This window comes from Delphinus delphis, chromosome 19, assembly GCF_949987515.2.
Source record: "Delphinus delphis chromosome 19, mDelDel1.2, whole genome shotgun sequence".
Classification (NCBI taxonomy): Eukaryota; Metazoa; Chordata; class Mammalia; order Artiodactyla; family Delphinidae; genus Delphinus; species Delphinus delphis.
The window spans coordinates 39,215,282-39,234,306 of NC_082701.1; the positions used below are offsets into that span (position 1 = coordinate 39,215,282).

The 19,025-nt window shown below is 49.3% G+C and overlaps 2 protein-coding genes across 2 annotated transcripts in view; one reads left to right on the top strand and one right to left on the bottom strand.

Annotated features, from left to right (window-relative positions):
* Positions 1–417: 417 nt before the first annotated feature.
* Positions 418–7,242, bottom strand: FNDC8 (fibronectin type III domain containing 8). The gene is made up of 4 exons (XM_059998262.1): positions 7,034–7,242; positions 3,129–3,495; positions 1,120–1,356; positions 418–570 (listed from the first exon to the last, which is right to left on the bottom strand). The coding sequence occupies exons 1-4, from the start codon at positions 7,240–7,242 to the stop codon at positions 418–420; spliced, it is 966 nt and encodes a 321-aa protein (XP_059854245.1).
* Positions 7,243–8,876: 1,634 nt separating this feature from the next.
* Positions 8,877–19,025, top strand: part of RAD51D (RAD51 paralog D) — a 17,316-nt gene continuing 7,167 nt past the window's right edge. Inside the window, exons 1-6 of the mRNA XM_059998664.1 lie at positions 8,877–9,097; positions 9,399–9,460; positions 9,657–9,775; positions 16,504–16,585; positions 16,828–16,962; positions 17,449–17,544. Of these exons, the coding sequence (XP_059854647.1) occupies positions 9,016–9,097; positions 9,399–9,460; positions 9,657–9,775; positions 16,504–16,585; positions 16,828–16,962; positions 17,449–17,544 (576 nt within the window). The 5' untranslated portion in view covers positions 8,877–9,015. The remainder of the gene's footprint in view (positions 9,098–9,398; positions 9,461–9,656; positions 9,776–16,503; positions 16,586–16,827; positions 16,963–17,448; positions 17,545–19,025) is intronic.

A 19,025-nucleotide genomic window follows, 5' to 3' on the forward strand; every position in this document is an offset into this window, starting at 1 on the left:
TCCCATGGGGAAAGGGTGATGTCATCTCATTGCCCCATCCCCTGATCCACCTGGACTCTTGGTCCTGGCAGAAGCCAGGAGGGTGGGTGGCAGCAGCCCAACTGAGGCTGTCGGTGACATGAAACAGAATTCCAAGGTGCTGGGTGACCTGCAGGTTTTAATGAGGGACCTGGACCGGCCCAGATCTGGGGAAGGAAGCCTAGCAGCTATGGGCAGTGGAGGCTGATCTGTCCTGGCCTGGCCTGTGGTATCTCCAGGTGAATGGAGCTCCCACTTGGCCTCAGCCCCAGGCCCGGGACCAGCAGGGTGGTCAGCGGTTCCCTGGCTTGATGCTGCTGGTACATTCCATGGTTCCGGTTCCTAAGGGCCCTGGGCCGAAGCTGAAAGTAGTTAAGGGGCTTCCTGGGGCCCTCCCCCTTAGTAGGGAAAGAGGTATTCCAGATCTTCTAGCCTCCGCATGTCCTCCAACCCCATGGATATGGTTTTCCGCTGGGGTTTCTTGCGCTGCACGGTGATCTGGATAGGATTGTTCTCGGGGAAGCTGGTCAAGTCTGTATCAACGGTTGCAAACTGAAATAAACCAAAGTCCTCAGAACTCCTGACCCTGAGCTCACCTCTTCGACTCTGCCACCCCCTCGTTTGTCTGCTAAATGGGGTGTCCGACAGCCTTACCAACCTATTCATTGACACCAGGAACAGGAAGAGGCATGATTCAAACCTGTGCCTCGCCAGTTGTGTGCTGTCTTTACTGGGGCCTTTCCTGCCCACCCCCAGGCTGTTCCTTCTTTGTCCCGCTTTAGACTCTTCCCTCTCTTACCCTCAATGCCCTTGACTTCCTGACCCACTCACAATTATTGATACTAAGTTGAAGAATCCAGAAACCAATGGCTTTGGGAGACTTTCGTTAGAGATGAATGAAAAGATCAATTTGCATTCCCAGTGGACCCCAAAGTGGCTGAACCCTGAACCCTCCCAGAGGAGAGTGGCCTGGAATTGAGGCTTATTTGCCCAGGGAGAAGGAGAGCCAGCAGGAGGACGAGTCGTGGGCGTATAGGGGTGTTTCCAACCTCCAAAACCCTTGGTCCACACCCCTCGGGCCTGCCTTCTCCCAGGGCTCACTTTGTAGGGCTTGCACCACTTCCCCACCCCAGCGGTGTTGGCTGCGCGAACAGTCAGGCAGTAACTCGTGTTAGTCTTCAGATTCATCAGCTTGACGGTGGTGCTCATGATCTTATCGAAGATCCATGGGTGATTCTTTGCCTTGGGCATCTCACTATCATTTTTCCTGACCATCTCCTGCAACAGGACCTGGTAGAAATTGACCCGCTGCTTGCCTGGGGCGTAGGTCCAGGAAATCTAGGGGAAGAGAACCCCCGAGGCTTCCTCAGACCTGGCCTGGCCTGGCCTCCCCTCACCACCCCGCCATCCCTCACAATGTGGGTCAGAAGACCCCACTCCCATCCCTGCTCCTGCTGGAGATGAGGTAGAGCTGATGGAAAGTGTTAGGCACTCCCAACACTAAATATGGCCCCACCAGCCCAAAGCATGAGCAACTCTCCCTGGGCAACCTCACCAACCTCAGAGTGTACCCTCACTCCATATTCTAGACTGTGTGTCAGTTGAAAGGGACCTTAGCCATCATCTCATCCACCTCACTCACTGCAGATGGGATTACAGGTTCAGAGAGAGCAAGTAGCTGGCCCATGTTCACACAGCAGTTAAGTGGCAGAGCCAAGGTTCAAACCAATAGCTCCAGAGTCCATACACTTTGTACTACAACAGTGGTTGCCAAGCCAGGATCTCAGAGAGTTTTTATAACACTGCAGATTCCTGGCCCTACTGTCACCTGTCTTTTCTCCCATTTCCAGTTTCTCCTCTAACTAGGCTAGTGGTTCTCAAACTCTGGTGTGCATCAGAATACCCCGAAGGACCTGTTCAAACAAAGACCGCTGGGGACTCCCCTGGTGGCACAGTGGTTAAGAATCCGCCTGCCAATGCAGGGGACACGGGTTCGATCCTTGATCTGGGAAGATCCCACATGCTGCAGAGCAACTAAGCCCGTGCGCCACAACTACTGAAACTCACGCTCTGCAACAAGAGAAGCCACCACAATGAGAAGCCCGTGCACCACAATGAAGAGTAGCCCCCGCTCGCTGCAACTAGAGAATGCCTGCGCACAGCAACGAAGACCCAACGCAGCCAAAACTAAAATAAATAAATAAATTTATAAAAAAAAAAGAAACAAAAACACAGACCGCTGGCCCCTGCCCCCAGTTTCCGATTCAGGAGGCCCAAGTGGGGGGTAGGGAAAGCGAGAATTTAAATTTCTAATAAGTTGCCATATGATGCTGATGCTACTGGCGGTCTAGGGACCACACTGAGAAACACTGCTCTAGGCCATCCAACAATGGGACTTCCAGATTCATCTTCCAAAATATAGCTCAAATTGCATCTATCACCTGATATAAAGCTTTGCAAAAAGCTAATCGTTACTGCTTACTGAAAAATCTATAACGTAGCGTAATGTTAAAGGACCTCTGGAAAGTGACCCCAGACTAACTCCTGCTCTCTTCCCTCCCTGTATCTAGAACAGTGCTACTCGACATGTGGTCCATGGGCCATCAACACCACCTGGGAATGTTAGCAGTGCAGAGTCTCAGGCCCCACCCTAGACCTACTGAATCAGAACCTCTAGGGTTGAAGCCCAGGAATCTTATCGGTTTGATGATCAGATCCGCAGGCACAGGAAAGTATGAGAAGCCCTGGATTGGACCTAGGTGTTTCCTTCCATACTTTCCCACCTGTGAGCCTCTGCTAGTGTCAGCCCTCCACGGAATGCCTTTCCCCATGTCTAGATGTTTAAATCCGACCTCTGTGTCCCAGCTCAAATGTTACTAAATGCCACCAAAGCTTATTTCTGCACCTGGAAATAATATTTCTTTCCCTCTGAATCCCTATTGGCACTCGATCTGAACTTTTCCTACAGCATTGAGCCCTCTCTAGCTTGTGATGGAGTTCTTGAGGTCGGGATGCAGGCATCTTCACACTCAGTGAGCTCAGCTCAGTGCCTGGCACGTTGGGGGCAGCCATTAAGCCTTTACCAAATGCACAAGGAGGGGAAAACGCACCACAGCCATGGAATCGCTGACCGTGTGTTCATAGATGAAGGGCGCCTCCGGCACATCCAGGACCACAGAGGACTCTGAGGGCGTTGAGGAGGTGTCTGTGTCCACCTCAGGGTTGTCAAGGTCCAGCAGGCCACAAGGGGCTATTTGGGACTTAGACTGGGGGCAGAGGGCCAGGTCCCCCTTTTCTATACTCTTGTCCATCGAGGAGAAGCTGAGTTTGTTCAGCTCGCCCTCCAGCATCCCTGCAAAGAAGCTGCTACTGGGCTGGGTCACGGCCAATTTGATGGGATTCAACAAAGTGGATGACATGGGGGAGATGCTGGTGTCATCAGAGCTGCATTCAGAATCCTCCATTGGCATCTGCTTCCTGGAGTGGGAGGGGAGACAGGTGAGACAGACGAAGGAGGCCACCCCGGCCCCTGCTGCCTGGAAGCTCCTGGCGGGCAGGCCTTGGGCACAACTTACCCAGCGCCCCCAGGTGCTTCTGAGCAGCTCAGAACATTCTTGCTCTGCAGCAGTGCATCAAACTTACGAGGACACTTACTAGTGAAAAATGCATATTCCTGGTCCCTGGTCCCCAGATGGAATGGGACTGGGGAAGCTGCTAAAGCATCTTTAATAAGATCCTCAGATGATTCTGATGCAAGCGTTCTGAGAACCACATTTTTAGAAACACTGCTGAAACTTTAAGTCCTTCCTCCAAAGTGGGGTGCAAACACCCCAGGGAATGACCATAATGATCTACCGGGATATGGAAAAATATCTAAAAGTATCTAAAAGAAAAATAATAAATTAAGTTTTATTAATATTTATTCACTATTGTTTATTATGTAATTACTAATTTATTTACTTAGGTTTTATAACATTTAACAATATGTATTAATATATAGCATGTAAAAATTAACAGTACAGATAAATATATATATATTGGGATGAATTCTCAAAAACTTTTTTCTTCCATTCTAAATTTTTTAAATTATGAAAGCTTTCAGACACACTCCAAGATATCAAGAGTAATATATTAATGGGGATGTAATGTACAAAATGGTGGCTATAATTAACAATATTGTATTGTATATTTGAAAGTTGCTAAGAGATTAGATCTTAAGAGTTCTCATCACACACACAAAAAATTTGTAACTGTGGTGATGGATGTTAACTATGCTTACTAAGGTAATGATTTAACAATATATACAATTATCAAATCATGTTGTACACCTTAAACTAATGCATTGTTAAAATTCAATTGTGTCTCAATAAAACTGGAAATGAACATACTATATATAATATATTAAACTTCCATTTAGCCACCATCCAGCCCAGGTCAGAACTAAATCTTTTTTTTTTTTTTTGCGGTCCTCAGGCCTCTCACTGTTGTGGCCTCTCCCGTTGCGGAGCACAGGCTCCAGACACGCAGGCTCAGCGGCCATGAGCTCACGGGCCCAGCCGCTCCGCGGCACGTGGGATCCTCCTGGACCAGGGCACGAACCCGTATCCCCAGCATTGGCAGGCAGACTCTCAACTGCTGCGCCACCAGGGAAGCCCAGAACTAAATCTTTATCAGTGCAGTTAAAGGCCCCTGTATACTTCACTCCTCCACCTCTCTCCTCATCCTCCCACTCAGAGGTAGCTTGTGCAGTAAATTTAAAATTTTGTATTTATTATTCCCCATGTGTTTTTATAGGTTTGTTACATTCATATGTTATTAGTTTGCATATTTTTAAACTTTATATAAATAAATGTTATCATTCAGTACATACCCATTTGTAGCTTGCTGTTTTTTACTTAAAACATTGTATATTTTAGATTAATCTGCTCTGGTTCAATCATTTTAACTGCTGTATGTTTTCTATTACATGGATATTTGTATTCTAACCAATTCTTTGCTATTACAAAGAAAAACCTTGTACATATTTCCCTGCTCTTTAAAAGGTTTTGCTGTTGAAGTACAGAATCCAAAACATTTGGCTTTCAAATCTTTTTTTTCTCTTAAGCCAAAGTAGGAAATACATATTTCTTGGCAAGCTAGTATATTCATACATACATATGTAACTAAAATGTTTCACAAACCAATCCTTACTCTATGTGTGATGTGCTTTGAAATTTTCAATTCTATTTTATTTCATTTTTGTAATACTGGTCTCCACCAACCAGAATGAGTTCCTGACCCACTCATGGGTCACAACTCTCAGTCTGAAGAACCCTGTCTGGAGAGAGTGGTCACAAGGCCTTTGGGGACCAAGCACCTTGACCAAGGTCACACGATAAGTCCATGGCAGAGCTGAAACCAGAACCCAGATCTCCTGGGCCCCACGCTACACAGCTCCCATCTGCCCCGTGTGCTTTCTGGCTCCCCTCCACTGCTTCGTCCCCCTTCTCCCCGGGCTGCTCTAGCCAGATCCAGCAACCTACACACACCCTTACATCCCTTATGCCAGGACAGCCCCCAGCTTCATGGTTGGTTGATCAAGGCCAAATTTTTCCTCCTTGAGTTCCAACCTCGCCCTGAGAAATCCTGATCAGCCCAAACCTCCTATGTTAGCCCTCGGTGGATGCTTGGAATAGATGATTCCCCCACCAAGGCCCTTTATAGGCTGAAGAGTCTGGGTATGGATGTCAGTTTTACTATAGATTGTCTTAACGCATCTCTATTTTAGACTTACTGACTGGAAACACCAGTGCTGAAGGGGCGTGGAAGGCAGCCTTAGTGATCTTCACAGTAGCCCTGCTGGATGGTGTTTGCCCCATTTTACAAATGAGGGACCGAGGGTCCCTGATCTTATTTAACTTGTCTATGGCCCTATATCTAAATGGTAGAACTTGGATTTAAACTTGGGCTCCTAGCCCAAGACTTTCACCCCATACCAGGAAGTTTCCTACAAGCATCCATCACTTTAGCCATACCTGCTTACTTACAGGTCCCTTAGGGAGTGGACACCATATCCCTTTCATATAATCAGGACCCCTTCTTCAGAAATTATTAAGAATTTCAGGACAGTGACATCTGAGCATTAAACTAAGCACAGGGCACTTCTAAGTGTCGGGCTGTGTGTGACTGCCCAGGTCACACACCCATGAAACTTCCCGGCAGACAGTTCCCTCAGTCCACATCAACCCACACCACCATCCCTCCACTGGCTAATTCCTTCCCTTCCTATGAGAGTCACCTCCTCCATGAAGCCTCCCTTAACTTCACCTCCTCCCAAGCTAAACTAAGCCTCCTCTGGTGCCTCCAGTTGTCCCGTCATAGCGCAGACCATGCTGTAATATTCTCAGTTCTTGCCTGATAGCCCCCCAACACACAAACACATGCACACACACATACACGCACACACACACACACACACACACACACACCCCAGGCTGGGAGCTCCTTGAAGGCAGAGACTGTGCTTTCTGGCTCTGCATTCTCAGAACTTAACCTTGGGCCAGATACCTTGTAAGTGCTCAAAGAGTTTTGTGAAATGAAGTAAAAGAAACCCAGAATCACTGAGGAGGAACAGCAAACCTCAATCTGAAGGCAGGCAGGCTACTGGGGGCACATAACCAGGCAGGTGAAGGTACAATAGGGAGGATGAGGCAAAGGAGCCGTGGGGAGTGGAGGGGGCAGGGGGTCTGTGTGGGGGTGATGAGGACAAAGCAGGATGACAAGGACAAAGCAGGATGACAAGCACCGCCAGGAAATCTCTGACTAATCCTGAAAGGCCTCCCAGAGGCGGAGGACGGCATGCCTCCAAGAACCTGATCAGAGGTCAGGACTCCATAGGCAACCTGCACACATGCTCTTCCCTGGGAGTCGTGACTGTGATAAGTCAAGGAAGTACTGCCTCTTCAAGCCCCTCTTCCCACCCCCACCCCCCAGGTCTGGTTTTAGAAAAGAGAAAAGGACCAGACTTGTGTCTTACGGTAGATGGATGGCACCTTCCTCCAAGAAGTTAACCAAACTGCCCCCTGAGGAAAATGGGAGTCCTTTGGTAGTGACGGTCCTGTTCATAGACTTGGGGTTTGGAAAGGGCTTCAACATTTGATTGAGTGCGTTCAAAATGTTGAGGGTTTCCCTCTTCAGCGTGGTCTCCTCCCCATCTCCCAGTTTATAGAGTGTCTCTGATGCCATCTACCTTGTTTGGGACCACAGCCGTCACCATGCAGGACTACCAAGCTGACAGGAAGCAGAGAGAAACTGGAGGCAGAGGACACACCCTTAGTTTGGGTGGGATGGGAGTGCAATGAGCTGACTTCATAATCGTCAGAGAGTGTAACAATTAGGGGCCAGCCTCACCCTTGATCTGAGGCTGCTGCTGCCCAGGGCCAATGTCAGGAGTGGATAGAGTCAAGGAAGAGACTACAACACCCCTTGGGCTAAGGCTCTGTGGTTACAGCAGCCCTGCCCTTCTCTGAAAATCTCAGAATGCTCACCACCGGTGCCCTTCGGACCTGCCCTAGGAAGGAGGAGATTGATGGTGATACAAAGGCACCTGGGCATGGAGGGAGGCAGGCAGTACTGGACTGGGCCTCTGGGAGTGGGGAACTTTGTCTATAGAATCCTGAGACTCTATATCCAGAAATCCTAGGCAGCAAACCCACTTCGTCCAGTTGTGTAGGCACAGGGAAATCCCAGATGGTTCATGAGGTTCATAGCTCACATACACCCAGGTTTTACTGCTGGAATTCTAAATTCTGCCACACCCTCACCCCAAGCGTCATCATGTGTTGAGTGACAACGGTGGGTGCTGCAGAGTCATACAGAAATGGGCCAGACGTTGTGTTGTTTCTTTTTCTCAAGGAAACCATGTCACAGTAGGGGGACTTCCCTGGTGGTCCAGTGGCTAAGACTCTATGTTCCCAATGCAGGGGGCCCAGGTTCAATCCCTGATCAGGGAACTAGATCCCACATGCCTCAATGAAGATCCTGCGTGCAGCAACTAAGACCCGGTGCAGCCTAAATATAAAATAAATAAATAAATAATTTTAAAAAATTAAAAAAAAACATGTCATAGTAGGAAAAGCTGTTAAAATGTGGTTTTGTCTACTCTAAGTCCAGCTCTGCCCTTACAGGCTGTGAAACCTTTGGTAAATGACTTCACCTCTTTGCACCTCAGTTTCCTCATCTGTAAAACAGGAATAAACATAGCACCTACCTTACTGGATTGTGAGGAGATAACCCTGTAAAGTTGTTTTCTTTCTTCCAGAGGATGAGGTCAAGCAAAGGACATTTAAAAATACCAAACTGTGTGTGTGTGTGTGTGTGTGTGTGTGTGTGTGTGTGTGTGTGTGTGTTCTATATACTCAGGGTTTTTGTTGTCTTTCATTTACAAATTCTTTTATTTGGCAAATAGAGAAGCAGATGCCCTCTCTGTACTCTGCTGCTTTTTAGCACCCATCAAACGATCGGTAATTATCTGATTTATTTGATTTCCTCTTTCCTGTCTTCCCTCACTAACAAGTACGTCCCTGAGCGTAGGGATGGTCCGTCCGATCGAACGTTCTGGCCCAGTGTTCAGAACAGAAGGCTGCACCTGGGAGGTCTGCAGGGAGGCGAGATCGGGTAGAAGGCAGAGACGCATGCGGGCGCAGGGTGGCAGATCTGGGCGCGGTGGCCTCGGCGCAGGGGAGCCAGCTCCGTGCCGCCCACGCAGTCTCCGCCCCAACCGCCCGGCTCGCGCATCCGGCCCGTGGCCAGCAGGTGGCGCCGCAGGCCGGGCCCTGGAGCCTGGAAGCCGGAAGCTGCGGCGCGGTCCGGGCGGGAGGACTGTGGGTGCCGGCGTCCCCGCAGGCTCCGCGCCCTCCGCGCCGCCTCCGCCTCCCGCCTCTCTCTCGCCTCCCGCGCTGGTCCAGAAAGGGCCCCACGGATGTCCCCGGGACGAGCGGCCCCGGGCCCCCAGGGAACATGGGCGTGCTCCGGGCCGGACTGTGCCCGGGTCTCACCCAGGACATGGTCCAGCTTCTGCGGAGCCGCGGGATCAAGACAGGTGATCGCAGGCGTGCGCCAGTGCGGGCCACGCGGCCGGGCCCAGCGCGGAGGCCGGCCCCGGCCCTGGCACCCCCGGGAGTGGGGGGCCCCTCCCCCCCTCCTCTGCCCACAGCCTCCTTGAGAGCCCGGGAAGGTGGGAGCGAGCTAGCCACGCCCCAGGAAGGGTAGAACCCCCACTGTGTGCCAGGCACCACGCCAGGTCCTGCGGCTCAGCTAGTCGACGTAGGCGAGGAAAAGTCAAGTGAGCGACGCCCCCGAGCCTCCTTCCTGCCCACCAACCCCACGTGTTTTGTTTTCAGTGGTGGACCTGGTTTCAGCAGACCTGGAGGAAGTAGCCCAGAAATGTGGCTTGTCTTATAAGGTGAGCTGACAATCTCCGCTCCAAACCTGGATGTCTCTAAATGCCCATCCCTGAGCAGAGGGTTCCCAGAGATTGATAAGGGGGCCGTATGAGACCCTGGGGGCCTCCTCCGTTGGCGGGTCACTGCCGAGTACTCTGGGCTGCTTCGGGTCGGAGCGCCCCGGCCCTCTCCTGAGTTTCCCCGCCCCTTCCGCAGGCCCTGGTTGCCCTGAGGCGGGTGCTGCTGGCTCAGTTCTCAGCTTTCCCCTTCAATGGCGCTGATCTCTACGAGGAGCTGAAGACCTCCACTGCCATCCTGTCCACCGGCATTGCAAGGTTTGTGTGGGTACTTGGGGGAAAAGGTGAGAGGCGGGCTTTTGATACTTGTGTCTAGGGAGAGCAGGCTTTTTCAAACAGTGGTGAGGATGTTCAGGACTTCGAGTTCTCTTAAGCTATAACAGGGTTTCTCCAACTCTTAACTTTTGGGGATGCAGAATTATTTGGGGGGGGCTGTCTTGCACTTACAGCAGGATGTTTGGCAGCATCCCTGGCCTCTAGCCACTAGAAGCCGGGTAGCACCTCCCTTCCCATGTCTGACAATCAAAAATGTCTCCAGCTGTGACCAAATGACCCCCCCCCCCACCCCAGGGTGGCAAAATTACCGCTGGTTGAGAACCACTGTCCTATAACACAAGATGTCAGTATTTCATTATTATTTAGCAGATCAGAGCAACTCTTCTCTGCCCCTACCCCCTCTTTCCCTTATGGATGGGGCAAGAGAGAGCATGGCAGGACTAACATTGACTGAGTGCCTACTACATACCAGCCACTGACACATAGTAGGTTATATAATAGGTTGTATAATCTCTTCAGTGACCCTGTGAGTTAGTGATTTTTTTTTTTCTTTTTTTAAAATTTATTTATTTTTGGCTGTGTTGGGCCTTCGTTGCTGGGCGTGGGCTTTCTCTAGTTGTGGAGAGTGGGCGCTACTCTTTGTTACGGTGCGCGGGCTTCTCATTGCGGTGGCTTCTCTTGTTGCAGAGCACGGGCTCTAGGCGCGCGGGCTTCAGTAATTGTGGCACGTGGGCTCAGTAGTTGTGGCTCGTGGGTTGTAGAGCGCAGGCTCAGTAGTTGTGGCACATGGGCTTAGTTGCTGCATGGCATGTGGGATCTTCCTGGACCAGGGCTCAAACCTGTGTCCCCTGCATTGGCAGGCGGAATCTTAACCACTGTGCCACCAGGGAAGCCCGAGTTAGTGATTATTAACCCCACTTGAGTTTAGCCCAAGAGGAGTAAGGGGCAGAGGTGGGGCTCCAGCCCTGGGGCACTTGATCCAGAACTTGGTTCATTCCCCGTACTCTGCAGCAGGAGGGAATGAGAGTAGTTATCTTCTGCCATGTTGTGTGGAGAGAGAAAGAGTTGGAAGAAAACAGGCGGCTTCTGGACAAGGAAGTCTGACCTCATTCTTGGCCTGTTTGTGCAGAATTTGATAAAGAACTCTGCCACCACAAAGGTCTTTGGATTGGTTTGGCCCTCCCTGTTTCCATAACACATTCTCTTGGCAAGGTTCATAGAACACAGTGCTTGTTTTCCCCAGGTTGGGGGTTCAGTTCTGTCATTCATCAAGAACTGGCCGAGTGCCTACGGGTTCCAGGTAAGTGCAGATGATACGGGTACGGGTGAGGCGAGGCACTTAAGAACCCATTGGGTAGAGAAGGCAGGTAAACACAAGAGAGAGGTGTGAGCATGCGGGGAGGCAGCATAAGGAGGGGGTGATTGGAAATTCCCTGGCTCTCACTGCCAGGGGCCCGGGTTTGATCCCTGGTTGGGGAGCTAAGATCCCGCAAGCTGCATGGTGTGGCAAAAAAAAAAAAAAAAAAAAGAAAAATGAGGGGGTGATTAACAAGGAGCAGCCTTGGCCTTTGGGAGCTTATAAAACCAGCATTATACAGAGGAAGCAGTCAGGTGATAAACTGGCAAGATGGCAGCCACGGTGAGTCACTGCAGGGGAGATCAGAGAGATTCAGGAAGGCTCTATGCAGGAGGCGGGCCTTGGGCAGTGAGGAACGGATGGGCCTTCTCTGAGTATTCCGGCACCGTTACTCCAGGTATGTCGTTTCATTTATCTTCACAATCACAATGAGTGCGTTGCAATGAAAATCATCATCCTGTAGATGAAGAAACTGGGACTCAGGTTAAGTGACTTGCTCAAGATCCCACAGCTAGGGAATTCCCTGGGGGTCCAGTGATTAGGACTCTGCACTTCCACTGCAGGGGGCACAGGTTTGATCCCTGGTTAGGGAACCAAGATCCTGCAAGTTGTATGGCGAGGCCCAAAAAAAAAAAGATACCTCAGCTAGTAAGTGGCAGACCAGACCCTTGACGTCACACCTGTCAGGCTCCTAAGCATAAGAACCCACCTCTAACGCATCTGCCCTATTGCCTCCTCCAGGCAGGAGGCTGTATTGTGAAAGTAGAGTTACAGGCATAGGGTGGAGGTGGGCAGGGTGGATGGGGCTGGGGAGCCTGGCAGGAGAGAGGCCCAGGAGGATATGGCAGGGGAGGGTGTGTGAGCCAATGTAGGGCAGGGGATGGCAGGAGGCACGCTGAAGAAATGTGATAAGCCTTCCTGCCAGGGGGAATATAGATGTGAAGAATCAAAGACGACCCAGTAGGTTTCTAGCCATCCTCACAGTGTTCTTTGGACCCTTGATGGATGTAACTCTAACACGGGAGGGGAGGGGAGTTCTGTAGTCAACAACTCGGGAAATGCTGGTTAACCCAAATGAAGCAGGTTTCCCTGCTGTAGGCTTTCTCACAGCTTGTAATGCTGGCGGACACCGTGGATCTTTACGAGGGCAAGAAAGCATGTAGCATGCCTTGGAAGAAGCCATACTATCTGGGGAGATGGGTGGTTCCCTGAAGGCCAGAGCTGTGTCTTGTTCATCTCTGCCTCTTCCTCGTTTTAGAAAAAGGCCTTCAGGAAATGTGACACATACAGGCGATGTTTGAATGAATGGCTGAAAGAATGACTAAAAGCCAGTTCAGAGGGAAAGGTGGAGGATAAATCCCAGAAATCATTTGTGTTCAAAACATGTGGTAAGACCCAGTTGTACTTCTGCTCCACAAGGCAGGCGGAGGAAGAGGGGTGGTCTGTCCATGTTGATGAGCAGAGATGATTGGTAGGGAGGTCCATCAGGAGACATGGAATGGAAACAGGTGAGAAGTCTGCTGGGAGGTGGATCTGGGAATTCCTTATGGAGGATCCTCACAGCCAAGAATGAGGTTGATTCTTTTTTTTTTTTTTTTATAAATTTATTTATTTATTTATTTGTGGCTGCATTGGGTCTTCGTTGCTGCGCATGGGCTTTCTCTAGTAGCGGCGAGCAGGGGCTACTCTTCATTGCAGTGTGCAGGCTTCTCATTGCGGTGGCTTCTCTTGTTGCAAAGCACAGGCTCTAGGCGCGCAGGCTTCAGTAGTTGTGGCACGTGGGCTCAGTAGTTGTGGCTCGCAGGCTCTAGAGCACAGGCTCAGTAGTTGTGGTACACAGGCTTGGTTGCTCCGCGGCATGTAGGGTCTTCCCGGACCAGGGCTCGAACCCGTGTCCCCTGCATTGGCAGGCGGATTCTCAACCACTGCACCACCAGGGAAGTCCCAGGGTTGATTCTTGACTGGAGAGTTAAGACCAGTGGTTTCACCCAGGCTGCATGTTAGAATCATTTGGGAAGCTTAAGAAATATTCATGCCTGGGTCTCACCTTTAGAAATTCTGACTTCATTGCTCTAGGCCAGTGGTTCCCAAACTTTTCTGCCCGGTAGAATTACCTGGGAATTTTTTTTTTTTTAATTCCAAAGCCCTATTCTGCGCCCCTAAACACACACACCAATTGAATCACATTCTCCGGGGCTGGAACACAAGCATCAGTGTTTTTTGAAGTTCCCAGGTGACACCAGTGTGCAGACAAGTTTGGGAATCACTGATACAGGTCTCTTTTTTTAAAACTCCTGTGGTTATTTTAACATGCAGGCAGGACTGGGAAACACTAGTCCAGCCTAATGGTGTTCAGATTTCAACATGTATCCTTGTTGAGACTCAGATGTGGTCCTCGCCCTAAGAGTTTCTGATTCAGTAGGTCTGGGGTGGGGCCTGAGAATTTGCATTTCTAATCAATTCCCAGGTGATGCTGATGCTGCAGGTCTGGGGACCACTCTGGGAGAACCACTGCTATAATGGGACTGGGGGTTCTCTGATCTCAGTGGGAGGAACGGGATCCAGCAGTGGCAGAGGCTGGATGCTCTTTAACAAGGTGCTTATTACACAGAGACAAGGTGAGCACAGTTATCCCAAGAAGCCGCAGGGCCGGAATGGTAACCAGAGCGTTTTGACCAGCAGGGCCCTGTGGTTATAATCATGGGAGCCTTGGAATTGAAAGAGATGGGGTGCTTAAGTGCTGCTTGGCGTATACAGAGGGGTCATGGGAGGTCTTCAAGGACCATCACAAAGGGCTGGAGCCCATGGGTGATTACAGGGTTGGGACAGGGTTGCACGTGGCCAGGACATGGAGGTGTTAGTGTAGGCTGTGATGAGAAGGAGGTGAAATTTCAGCCCATAGGTTGGGCAGGATATGTTGTTTTTCCCTTGCTGCTTTCAATAATTTTTCTTTGTCTTTAATTTTTGCCAATTTGATTACGATATGTCTCAGCGTGTTTCTCCTTGGGTTTATCCTGTATGGGACTCGCTGCGCTTCCTGGACTTGGGTGGCTATTTCCTTTCCCATGTTAGGAAAGTTTTTGACTATAATCTCTTCAGATATTTTCTCGGGTCCTTTCTCTCTCTCTTCTCCTTCTGGGACCCCTATAATGCAAATGTTGCGTTTAATGTTGTCCCAGAGATCTCTTAGGCTGTCTTCATTTCTTTTCATTCTTTTTTCTTTAGTCTGTTCCGCAGCAGTCAATTCCACCATTCTGTCTTTCAGGTCACTTATCCGTTCTTCTGCCTCAGGTATTCTGCTATTGATTCCTTCTAGTGTAGTTTTCATTTCAGTTATTGTATTGTTCATCTGTTTGTTTGTTCTTTAATTCTTCTAGGTCTTTGTTAAACATTTCTTGCATCTTCTCGATCTTTGCCTCCATTCTTTTTCCGAGGTCCTGGATCATCTTCACTGTCATTATTCTGAATTCTTTTTCTGGAAGGTTGCCTATCTCCACTTCATTTAATTGTTTTTCTGAGGTTTTATCTTGTTTCTTCATCTGGTACATAGCCCTCTGCCTTTTCATCTTGTCTATCTTTCTGTGAATGTGGTTTTTGTTCCACAGGCTGCAGGATTGTAGTTCTTCTTGCTTCTGCTGTCTGCTCTCTCGGTTGGGCAGGATATGGGGTGTGGGTAGTGACCTGTTTCCTGGTGGTTTAGGGACAGAAACTGGATTAGGATTGGCCATGACTTGAATTTATCTCAAGGCTTCCACAGCCAGAGTGTTGATAACATAGGAACCTTCTATCACTCATTTCTCTGGAAACATTTATTGTGCATCTCCTGTGTTTCAGCCACTGTGCCAGTTCTGGGGTGAACAAGGCCCAGTCCTTGCCCCAGGGTGCTCTGGGCCAAAAACTTTTGCTCTGCAAGAGGATGAAAAGACAAGCGATAGAATGGGGGAAATAGGGCTTCCCTGATGGTGCAGTGGTTGAGAGTCCGCCTGCCGATGCAGGGTACACAGTTTTGTGCCCCAGTCCGGGAAGATCCCACATGCCGCGAAGCGGCTGGGCCTGTGAGCCATGGCCTCTGAGCCTGCGCGTCCGGAGCCTGTGCTCCGCAACGGGAGAGGCCACAACAGTGAGAGGCCCGCGTACCACACACACACAAAAAAAGAATGGTGATAACTCCAAATGCTAGTAGGGTGTGGAGAAACTGGATTACCTCATACATTGCTGGTGGGAAAGTAAAATAGCATAGGCACTCTGGAAAACAAGTTAGTAGTTTCTTGTGAAATTAATATGCACTTACTGTACAACCCAACAGTTGTATTCTGGGGCATCTATTCCAGAGAAATAAAAACTTAGGTTTACAGAAAAACCTGTATGCAAATGTTCATAGCCGTTTTATTCATAATTTCCTCCAACTGGAAACAGCTAAAATGTCCTTCAATAGGTGAATGGTTAAACAAACTTGGTCCATCCATACCATGGAATACTACTCTGCAGTAAAAAAGAACAAACTATCGACACATGTGACAACTTGGATCTCAAGGGAATGATGCTGAGTGAGAAAAGCCAATCACAAAGGTTACATATTGTGTGATTCTGTGTACATAATATTCTTGAAATAACATAACAGTAGAGATGGAGAACAGATTAATCGGTTGCCAGGGGCTAGGGATTAGGGTTGGATGGAAGGAGAGTGGCTATAAAAGGGTGGCACAAGGGAGCCTTGCAGCAATGGAAATGTTCTGTATCTTGATTGTGGTGGTTACATAAACCCATGCATGTGATGAAATGGCATAGACTTATACACACAGACACACACGGAAATAATGGTGGTGAATCTGAATAAGCTCTGTGGATTGCACCAGTGTCAATTTGCAATGTTATAGTGTAGTACAATACATCTTATAGTGAAAGATGCTACCATTAGGGGAAACTAGGTAAAGGGTACATGGGACCTCCCTGTACATTGTTTTTTGCAACTTCCTGTGAATCTATAATTATTTCAAAGTTTTAGAAAATGACAAATTATGGGAAATGCTATCAAGGAAACCCAGAAGGGGCTGAGATGGAGAATGAGAGGACCATTGGATGGGGTGGCAAAGAGACCTCTGTGGAGAAGTGATCACCCAGAGTGATCTATAAGCTGAGAGTGAAAGGATGAGGGGCCAGAGGAGGAACATTTAGCCGTGCCAGCTTTCCCCAAAGGAAACTACCAGGAGAAGCCTCCTGGCCAGAGATGTTAGAGTGTCTCTGGACAGAACAGTGCCTGGAAGGGATGTCTGGCTTTTTTTCCTGGTTCCTACTCCCGTCCCTTCCCTCGAATCCCCTCAGTTGATTCTCTTGCCTCCTCTTCTGCCATCAGCCTGGACAAACTGCTGGACGCTGGTCTCTATACTGGAGAAGTGACTGAAATCGTAGGAGGCCCAGGTAGCGGCAAAACCCAGGTACACGTGCGTCCAGCAGCCAGGACGGTTGGGGGAGGTGGGTGCATAGCCCAGGATCCCTGAGGAAGTTTCTGCCAGTGTGCTTGTGATTCAGAGATTAGAAGAGAGAAGATAGGTGGTGAGGAGTGGGGCTTGGACTGGGCCCATTTGTGTCTCTGGGATCTGGACAAGATTTGGTGGGAGCACCCATGCTGGGCCCTCCTTGAGGGCTCAAGTTCACCCAATGCCCCATCTCTACTCAGTTATGTCTTCGTGTGGCTGCAAACGTGGCCCATGGCCTGCAGCAGAATGTCCTATACATCGATTCCACTGGAGGGCTCACAGCTTCCCGCATTCTCCAGCTACTTCAGGCCAGAACCCCAGAGGAGGAGGAGCAGGTAAAGAGCAGGAGGGTTGGGTTCCTTTGAGGTTCCGACACTGTAAGTAAGACCCCGTTATCCAATGTGGCAAGAATTTTGGTCATTTGTGTGAATAGATACTTCTGGCTTTGAAACTTGCTGTTCTACTAATACTTTCTGTTCTGCAAGCCTCCCCATTATGACATCATCCCACCCCTGCCATACCCTAACTCAGGGCTGCCATACACCCAGTATCTGTGTTTCTCTCCCATTTCTTGCCCACGGAAGACACACTAATCAGTCCTATCCCTCCTTCCCACGGAGCTCTGACTTGGCTTTGCAGCTCAGCACCAGGCAGCCACCTTGGTGAGAACTGGCCCATCATACAAAGCCCATTTGCCATCCTGGACCTGAGTCCTTCTGTCTAAGTGCCTCTTCCTGCTCAGCCTCAAAATCCCTCTTCATCTTGCGCGACCCCCTGCTCCTCTTCTCCAAAGCTCTCCCTTCTATCTCCTACCTCTTCAGGCGGGAGCTCTCCAGAGGATCCAGGTGGTGCGTGCGTTTGACATCTTCCAGATGTTGGATGTGCTGCAGGACCTGCGAGGCGCTGTGTCCCAGCAGGTGAGCCTGCTCTTCCGCCCCTCCCTGCTCCCCCCAGCTGGCCAGTGCTGTCTGCATGTGGGCAGGTGTCCTACTACGGACTCTGCTTGGAAACGCAGATGTGCAATCTGGTGACTCTAGCTGTGTCTGCCGCTCCCAGGATGGGATTTCTGGATGCTTAATTCATTCCTGAGTGCCTCCTCGTTTACATGCCCATCTTCCCCAGTAAACCGTAAGCCCCTTCCTTGAGTGCAAGGATCATGTCATATTCATCTCTGCATTCCAACGCCGGATCCGTTAAGATTACTTTCAGAGGCAAGTAGTAGAATCTATCTGACAGACACTTGAACCTTGAGGACTTTTAATTATCTCACATGAGTCTGGAGGTTGGCAAGTCCATAATGTCAGGGCTGTAGGTTGGTGTGCCTGGTTCTCTTGCTCTTCCCCCTCATGATTGCAAAGTGGCTGCTATGGCTCAAAGCATCATGTCTTCACACATCCATATTACATCCATATTCAGGTCAGTGAGAGATAGATGCCTCTTTTCTGTACCTCTTCCCTTTTATAAGGGAAGAGAAATCTTCCTCTGGAACCCCCCAGTATGCTTCCCTGTTCCCATTACATCTAATTGACCAAAACTGAGCTATGTGTTTGTCCTAGACCAGGGGTTGGGCCCACCTTCCCTGATGTCAGGAGATTTCTTCCCAGTACTTGAACACATTCAGAGTCCTGTTAACAAGGAAGAGGGGTTTGGAATGGCATTTGGGTTGGTACCCTGCTACACCTGATAGGTGCTTAGACAGGATTTGGTGCACTGATTTATACACTCTTAGATTTGGGAGACACCTTACAGAGGATAGTTTAATTCATCTTAAACTTTATCTCTCACCCCAAAGCATAACATGTTCCCATGGGCATACCCAGGGTTGTATATAAAGTAAAGCATTTTTACAAACTTTAGAACATACAATAGTTGAACAAATACTTGTCATAGGAATCGTAGCAGGCTATGACACCCCCATGTGTTGAGACATGAAGTCATGTAGTTCTGACCTAATCCAACCCTCTTGTTTCTAGAGATGAGGAGAGTGACGGCCAGAGACATTCAGTCAGTTGCCCAAAGTCACTGCATATTTAGGATAAGAACAAAGCTTATAACCCAAATCTCTCAATTCTCAGGTCAAAAGACGATATTTTTTACTGTAGGGCCATTAGCTGGTATATATTTCTATTATTGCACAGCAAGTTACTACAAACTTAGTGACTTAAAACAACACATATTTATTGCCTCACAGTTTCTGTAGGTCAGGAGTCTGGGCACAGCTTAGCCTGGTCCCCTACTTAGGGTCTCTTTAGGCCGTGATCAAGGTGGCAGCTGGGCTGTGTTCTTATCTGGAGGCTCAACTGGGGAAGAACCACTTACAAGTTCATTCAGGTTTTTGGCAGAATTCATTTCCTAGAAGCTTCAGTTCCTTGCTGGCAGCTGGTTGCTGGCAGAAGCC